Source organism: Oncorhynchus masou, chromosome 2 (genome assembly GCF_036934945.1).
Source record: "Oncorhynchus masou masou isolate Uvic2021 chromosome 2, UVic_Omas_1.1, whole genome shotgun sequence".
Classification (NCBI taxonomy): domain Eukaryota; kingdom Metazoa; phylum Chordata; class Actinopteri; order Salmoniformes; family Salmonidae; genus Oncorhynchus; species Oncorhynchus masou.
Window position 1 is genome coordinate 42,650,977 of NC_088213.1, and position 8,717 is coordinate 42,659,693.

The 8,717-nt window shown below is 41.4% G+C and overlaps 1 protein-coding gene across 1 annotated transcript; it reads right to left on the reverse strand.

Moving 5' to 3' along the window:
* Positions 1-5,266: 5,266 nt before the first annotated feature.
* Positions 5,267-8,239, reverse strand: LOC135505090 (GTP-binding protein RAD-like). Its single transcript, XM_064924170.1, has 5 exons — positions 8,127-8,239; positions 7,421-7,786; positions 6,837-6,910; positions 6,434-6,638; positions 5,267-6,237 (listed from the first exon to the last, which is right to left on the reverse strand). Exons 2-5 carry the CDS (start codon positions 7,773-7,775, stop codon positions 5,960-5,962), a joined length of 912 nt encoding a protein of 303 aa, XP_064780242.1. The 5' UTR covers positions 7,776-7,786; positions 8,127-8,239; the 3' UTR covers positions 5,267-5,959.
* Positions 8,240-8,717: the final 478 nt, after the last annotated feature.

The window sequence follows — 8,717 nt, forward strand, 5'->3', positions numbered from 1 at the left end:
GTCACAAGCTGCTGGCAGAGGGGCTGTCACGAAACAGACACCCTCTGTTCCAGATTCACAATGCCCGTGTCTGGCCCAGCCGCGGTCAGGTATGAATGGTCACGGTATCCTAGTCATGGTGGTGGTGTGACTGTATGTCGTAGAGGACTGTCATGCAGCCTGGCCTGGCATGGTGTGGCTGTGGCATGGCTCGAGCAGCCTATGAAACAGGAGCATGCTCGTGATCTGTGCTGCCACTCAGCACTGCATGTTTTACGGCTTCACATACCACATAGCAACTGGCTCTCAGCTGCCACAGCCGTGCCAATGATCTCGGCATGCGTTCAACTCCTGAGAACCCAACATTTTGATTTGGTCTGGGAAACTTCTTTTTTTGACTGCTCCATAACCTAATTTTAGACCAACAGGCTGAAAAGTCTATATTTAAAAGCTGTGCAGTGGTTGACAACGTAGCTAATCGTTCACACCAAACATTCTTCTCTTGTTATGCCTCTAATGCGTTGACATGAAATGCAAATGTTTTCATGACAAAAATGTATCTTTGTCATTCTTAGGCCGGTAGCCTAGTGGTTAGAGTGTTGGACTAGTAACTGAAAGGTTGCAAGATTGAATCCCTGAGCCGACAAGATAAAAATATGTTGTTCTGCCCCTGAACAAGGAAGTTAACCCACTGTTCCTAGGCCGTCATTGAAAATAAGAATTTCTTCTTAACTGACTTGCCGGGGAAAAAATTAAATAAGAAACATTCATGTTATGATAAAACCCCAGCAATCATGTGCCAGAGCAGAATACCTGAGAAGTTCAGAGCCATTCAAAAAGTAAAGCGGGTGAGAAAACAACTCTGACTCATAGACCTGACTGTCAGTGCCATTTCTGCTCAAGAACACACATTTTTTGAGTAATAATGTTGTCCTTTCCACCCGAACACAAAGTAGTGCCAATTATCCGACCTCTACACCTTCACCGTGTCTGCCATTAGAGTGAATCTGAGGTGTGTTTTGATCATACATCATGCAAAAAGGAAGAACGTTGACTGGACCGCGGATTGAATTTGACAGCTTCAAAAGGCCTCCAATTATGGTGTCAAACACGTGCGCTGACAGGACAAACCCGATGATTTCTAGGTGGCATTTCGAAAAGAATCCTCCTGTCATGACTGCAGTGCTGGCGGTCTAGCATTGAACAGACAGCCAGAGGCGCTCCAATTTTTCTTTAGTGATGAGGGGGCTGTGCGGGTGTAGCTCCGTCATAATTACATATTGAGCGCTGAGTGCAGTGCAACAGCGAAACGTAGCTTTTTTTTATGGCCCTTCTCCCTCTTTAATTTGCATATAGCCATTAATAAATCGCGGCAGGACCAGGGTATGATGCATCACATAGACTGGCAGAAATATGGAGAGAATTATTCCTTCATTATTATTTCCCAATAAGCAAGCTGTTTTGATGTAAATGTTGTTTTTTTTTTAAATAAATGGTCCAACAAACTCAAAAGTCTTACCGTGGCCAGGTACCATGGGAAAATACCATCATAGTTTTCAGGGATGCCAATTTTAAGATTGGTTCCTGAGCACGGTGCAGGAGTACCACCAACCACTAAATTCCAAGGAGATAAAGGACAGCATGAATTTCAATCATTGTGTTGAAGTTTGTTTTCCCAAAAACAGTATAAATAATACTACTAATCTGAGATGGCTGTAATAACTTTTCCATTCAAAGGAAGCACACTTCTCGTCAGTGTAATGATAAAGATGGACGTAAATTATCTTCTAGTCATGTGTTTCTGTAACTGTATATCTGTAAAGTCAGGATGCGCAACATTTCCAGTCAAACAGTGTCAATCTTCTATGTTTGGGAACACATGGTTTCTATGGTTTCTGTCTTGTTGCTGATTGATTCTCACTGTTATGAAGCAGAGAAAGAAAGATGGAGAAAGACAGAGAGAAAAAAAACAATGCGAATGCTCACTAATTCTATTTTAATCATCTTAAAAATAAATTAAATGGACCTGCCAATCTGCACAATCAACCATCTTTAAACTGTAAAGACAACTTCAACAGGCCTACACTTGTGCAAGAAAATGTTGCATTTAAATGCCTGTTAGGTTAAACTCAGTAAACACAGGCAGTAGGCCTACATGGTACATTAATGTCTCAGCACATTCAGACTTAACAGCAGAACTAACCCTGCAACCTGAACCCTGGGTCACTCAAATTAGTACGATATGTTGCAAATTACAATTTGTATATGTTACAAATTACAATCTGTGTGATATGAAATTAATTGCATATTTGTATAATATGTTACACATTTGAAATGTTACAAATTCCAAATTTGTTTTGGCTAATGTTAGTTAGGTGGCTGACATTAGCTTTCTTTTTTTTAACCTTTATTTAACTAGCCAAGTCAGTTAAGAACAAATTCTTATTTACAATGACAGCCTAGGAACAGTGGGTTAACTGCCTGTTCAAGGGCAGAACGACAGATTTGTACCTTGTCAGCTCGGGTGTTAGAACTTGCAACCTTCCGGTTACTAGTCCAACGCTCTAACTACTAGGCTACCCTGCCAGGTTAGGGTTAAGGTTAGGAGTTAGGTTAAAGGGTTAAAGGGTTAAGGTTAGGGGAAGGGTTAGCTAAGTAGTTGCAAAGTCGCAAAAAAAGTAGACAGTATTTGCAAAGTTATACACCCGACCAACCATCCTCCTTTAGTTTTTGCCTTAATTAAGAAACCTTATGTACCCATACCAAAACCATACTATTTTGAGTGCACTATGTTACGTCTAGTCTGTGAGACCAGGGTGCACTCTCTGTTTCCCAGCACACAATTATACCTGCGGCACAAAACAGCCTAGCAATGAATTGTTCTCTCTATAACAAGAATAGATAGATAAATAAATAAATATTATGACTTTATAGTATGTGTTAGATGGTCACAAAAGACAAGGCAATAGGCACAAGAAATAGTTAATGATGAGATTTGGCACTCCAATAAATCCCCCCAAAATAAAATAATGCTGGGCACAAGTCCCGGGAACCTCTGTGCCTTGCTGATGGCCCATCGCGCAGCAGATAGCATGCAGACAGCACGCAGACAGCACGCAGACAGCAATTCACAACATCCATAGGCAATTCACTTGCAACAATATTTACATGTCTTATTATGATTCACAAAGACCGGCGAATGAAAACAAACTCACTCTCTGAACCTCAACCTGTAGGCCAGAATAAGAGCGTATACCTCACAAAAACTGAATCAATCAATGGCGAACATCACTTATTTACCTAACACTCCACGATCATTTTTAGAAGAAAAATGTTCATTCGGAAACGTTGTGTTTATTTTGTCTTACCTTCTCTCAACCATATGCGTGTTCCCTATGAAGGTGGGAGAACGGTTTGAATAGTGTGGAAATACGAAGTGCGTTTTGCAGGACTCTCCAGTTTCATGTTTTACTACCTTGTTTCCTTCCAGTAATGCTGTTGGTCCACAAGACTCCAGTCCACTGAACAATCTAATGGATTCATTTTTATGAGGAAATCAATCAAATAACAAGGAAGTCTGTTTTATATGTATGTACCCTTCCGTTCAAAAGTCTGTGGTCACTTATAAACGTCCTTGTTTTTGAAAGAGACTCACATTTTTTTTGTCCATTAAAATAACATCAGAAAAAAAAGATCAGAAATGCAGTGTAGACATTGTTAATGTTGTAAATGACTATTGTAGCTGGAAACGGCTGATGCTTTTATGGAATATCTACATAAGCGTACAGAGGTCCATTATCAGCAACCATCACTCCTCTGTTCCAATGGCACGTTGTGTGAGCTAATCCAAGTTTATCATTTTAAAAGGCTAATTGATCATTAGAAAACCCTTTTAAAATTATGTTAGCACAGCTGAAAACTGTTGTGCTGATTAAAGAAGCAATCAAACTGGCCTTCTTTAGACTAGTTGAGTATCTGGAGCATCAGCATTTGTGGGTTCAATTACAGGCTCAAAATGGCTAGAAATAAAGACCTTTCTTCTGAAACTCGTCAGTCTATTATTGTTCTGAGAAATGAAAGCTATTCCATGTGAGAAATTGCCAAGAAACTGAAGATCTTGTACAACCCTGTGTACTATTCCCTTCACAGAACAGCGCAAACTGGCTCTAACCAGAATAGAAAGAGGTGTGGGAGGCCCGGGTGCACAACTGAGCAAGAGGACAAGTACATTAGTGTGTATAGTTTGAGAAACAGACACCTCATAAGTCCTCAACTGGCAGCTTCATTAAATGGTACCCGCAAAACACCAGTCTCAACGTCAACAGTGAAGAGGCGACTCCGGGATGCTGGCCTTCTAGGCAGAGTTGCAACGAAAAAGCCATATTTCAGACTGGCCAATAAAAAGAAAAGATTAAGATGGGCAAAAGAACACAGACACTGGACAGAGGAAGATTGGAAAAAAAGTGTTATGGACAGACAAATCTAAGTTTGAGGTGTTTGGATCACAAAGAACATTCGTGAGAAGCAGAAAACTTGAAAAGATGCTGGAGGAGTGCTTGATGCCATCTGTCAAGCATGGTGGAGGCAATGTGATGGTCTGGGGGTGCTTTGGTGGTGGTAAAGTGGGAGACTTGTACAGGGTAAAAGGGATCTTGAAGAAGAAAGGCAATCACTCCATTTTGCAACACCATGCCATACCCTGTGGACGACACTTAATTGGAGCCAATTTCCTCCTACAACAGGACAATGACTCAAAGTACAGCTCCAAACTATGTAAAAACTATTTAGGAAAGCAGCCGTCAGCTGGTATTCTGTCTATAATGGAGTGGCCAGCACAGTCTCTGGATCTCAACCCTATTGAGCTGTTGTGGGACCAGTTTGACAGTATGATACGTAAGAAGTGCCCATCAAGCCAATCCAATTTGTGGGAGGTGCTTCAGGAAGCATGGTGTGAAATCTCTTCAGATTACCTCAACAAATTGACAACAAGAATGCCAAAGGTCTGCAAGGCTTTAATGGCTGCAAATGGAGGATTCTTTAACGAAAGCAAAATTTGAAAAACACAATTATATTTCAATTAAAAATCATTATTTATAACCTTTTCAGCATCTTGACTATATTTCCTATCCATTTTGCAATGCATTTCATGTATGTTTTCATTGAAAACAAGGACATTTCTAAGTGACTCCAAACTTTTTAACGGTAGTGTATTTAACTTTCGTTTTTGGTGTAGTCTAATTGTTTTATGATCTGGGCAAGAAAAAACATCGAATAGTTGTATTTCATTTTTTTTATTAAAAAAGTAAACATAACAAAATGATTTGAATATTAAAAGGAAGTGAAAATCAACTATATTTAAAACAAAACATTAAATACACATGACAAATATAACTTATTATTGCTTTCTTCATTCACATCTGGACTGAAGGATAGGACAAAATAATCATAGATTTTTTTCCAAAACCTTGGCCTAACCCCCATTACACATAATTCCTGTCCTTAGTATCATGGCCAAAGTACGAACCTGCGTACCCAGTTTCAAGTAAAAATGACTCCATGTGACAGAATGCAGAGAAATCACTGTGCATACAGTTCCATTGCTTTTCAGGACTGTGTACCATAATCTAATCTTTAATGAGGGCTATATACAACTCTACCAACACTAAATGGAGTAGAACCAAACACACTGTCCCCCATTATCAAGGCAATCTTACAACTCATGGTTGAAAATAACAAGCCTTGGTGGATTGAATATACATACACAAGAAGTATCAACATCTATACATAAGCAAGACAAAAAAACTCAACTGAAACCTCATGCAGATCATTAACATGGACATGTCTGTTGGTGTTTAATGAATATAATAAAATATATAATTTCTGTACAGCTCTATCAGTCCTTGGGGTTAGTGTTAAAAAAAAACACACAGCGTCTGGTCTTGAAGGCCAAAGAGAAAACAGCAGTCCAGATACTGTACTCTCAGAGGACCGAGAGGTCATGGCAGGACTTGGACTTCTGTCTGAAGGCCATCTTCTTGTTCTTCCGGGCCACCATACGGCCCAGGAAACGCTTGGCCTTCTTGCCGATGCTCTCGCGTCGCTTGCAGTTGGCCATACGGCGAGCGTTCTCCTCCTTGCTGTCTTTGCGCAGCCGGATCTGCCGGACCATGCCCTCGAACAGGTCCCTGACGTTGTGGTGGAGATTGGCTGAGGTCTCGATGAACTTGCAGTCAAACACCACAGCACAGGCGCTGCCCTCTGCAAAAAAAAAAAGAAAAGAGGGGAGGCGCAGGTGAGAATCTATAATGTTCCATGGGGACAGTGACTTCACCCTCATCATTTTGCCTTTGCATAACACCTTGATTACGAGCTTTAACTACGGCAGTCATTCTAACATAAGTAGCACTATGCAAATACAGAGATGCCTTGGACAGAAGAGATCACCGTCACTTACCATCCACAGAGACTTCTCTGGACCGCACCAGGTCGCTCTTGTTGCCCACAAGGATGATGGGAATGTTCTCAGACTGGCGAGCTCTGCGCAGCTGGATGCGTAGCTCTGACGCCTTCTCAAAGCTGGACTTGTCTGTCACTGAGTAGACGATGATGTAGGCGTCACCTATCCTCATGCACTGTTCCTTCAGCCACTGACTGTTATCCTGTAGGCGAAAGAGAAATAGAATTTGATTAGTTACATTGCTTATCCAATCAAGAGCTGCAGGTGCTCCAATTAAAGTTGTTCTAGTGGTATATTACATTGACACCAGCATCAGAGCACTACACATTAGATCAAATTATATGCTATGACCAATAGCAATTTTCTGAGGGTCAAACTGAAATTGCATTCTATGCCTCACCTGTTCCCAAATGTCGTACAACAAGATGGACGCCTCCTCCTCGTCCACCTCGATCGATCTGTCATATGTGTTTCCTGAAACAAAAGCAAGCAGACAGATAAATACTCCTGGCCAAAATGAAATGTACCCGCTAACTGGGTCAAGTGTGAGATCTCACTCACCATTTCCCATTTCATGATGCCTTTAGTACAGCCTATTAACTTTCAATTAACCTATATCTGTGATGGGTACTACTGGGTATTACTGTCTCCTTCCCTCAGTCATTGATTTTCATATCTCTCCCATCCACTATCTCTGTGGCTGTATATGTCAACAGCAGTACTTTGATATGTGTGGCGCCTTACTGACTGGATGGAAATAGCAATAATCAATGTACTTCAGCCTGTGTGCCAAGATGATATGGAAACCAATCCTATATTTACTTAGTTTGGCCTATGTGCATTAGCTATAATGGGGTGCTGAGGACAGCCACGGTGAAACAGTTCTTGTCTTTGCTTTAAAAAAAAGTATTGCTTTGTGGTGTATTCTCAATGCCATATAAACTTCAACTCCATCATCATCAGTAATGATCATCAGACACACACCTGTCTCGTCGCAGTCGTGACCATCCTCGACTCCACCGAAAATACGTGCCAGGCTAGACTTGCCGACACCCTGCTCGCCGAGGAGAACCACCTTGTACACCTGTCCCTCGGAGTCGCTGCCGGAGGATATAACCGAATCGGACGAGTCCGATACACAGCTGTCTCGGTGAGGCTCACCGGGGGTGTAGGACGTTCGGCGCATGAGGTTGGACAGCTCTCCAGTTTGCGCCTTGCGCATCTCGCGGTCGTCCGCTGGCATGCTTCTTCTGTGCAGGTTCTGCAGGTGCATGGGAAACGGCATGCTCCCTCTTCTTTTGTCCATGTTCCGCAATTTGTCACTTTTGTTCAAAGTCATGACTTTTTGGTCTGTGAAATAGATGCGCTCTTTAGTAAGATTCTGCTGTAAACATTGAAAAGCAACAAACTCCGACAAAAAAAATGCATTTCTCAATACTATGCCTAGGTGTTGATTTAAAAAGAAAAATCCTTTATTAGGCCACAGTTTATATGAACTTTTCTGTCATATTTATTTGAACAAAGTCATTTAAGACAATAATGTGCCTGTGTCCTATAATGTCAATTACGGTTTGATGGAGCATTGAGCAATGATAAAATTGAAGTTGAACTCAAATGATTTGAAACAGCCATAGCCTAATTAATGTATTATCACGACTGCAAACTCATTGAATTCCATAAGCAAACTTACATTTGATGTGGATCTGACGTATTCCAAAATCCTGAACCAGGCAATCCACTTGCGATCTATCCTTCAGTGAAGAAAAGTTTCGGTTTGATCCAGTGAAACGTACGGATCCCCATATTTATCGAGTAGCCGAGCGAGTGACGTCACCATGAGGCAGGGTTTGCCTCTTGAGAGTCAAGTCTCAGAGAGGAGGGGGAGTGTGGACCGCTCAACAGAGACGTGATGGAAAATGATGCGCAGGCGGGCTGAGGGATTCTCCTGCAATGCAATGCCATCATGCCACTGATATAATTATTTTTGCCGAGTAATTCGGCCATTTACTCTCAATAAATTATAGCCTACCTGCGTTGAAGGGGTTGGCTAACTTGCATAGTTTTAACACCAGTTGGCCCAGAGCCATGGAGAGTTGGTGATGGAGGGCGCTAAAATTCATCTGGACAGTTAAGGTTTTTTCCCAGCTATTCGCAAGAGTGGCAATGTTCAATCAAATATTTTAAATAACACGATTTGTTTGTAATTGATCAGTTATGTGCTACAAGTTGTCAGGGGATTAGCCAAGAGCATCTGAGACATCAAGCATTTCCAATAGATGCT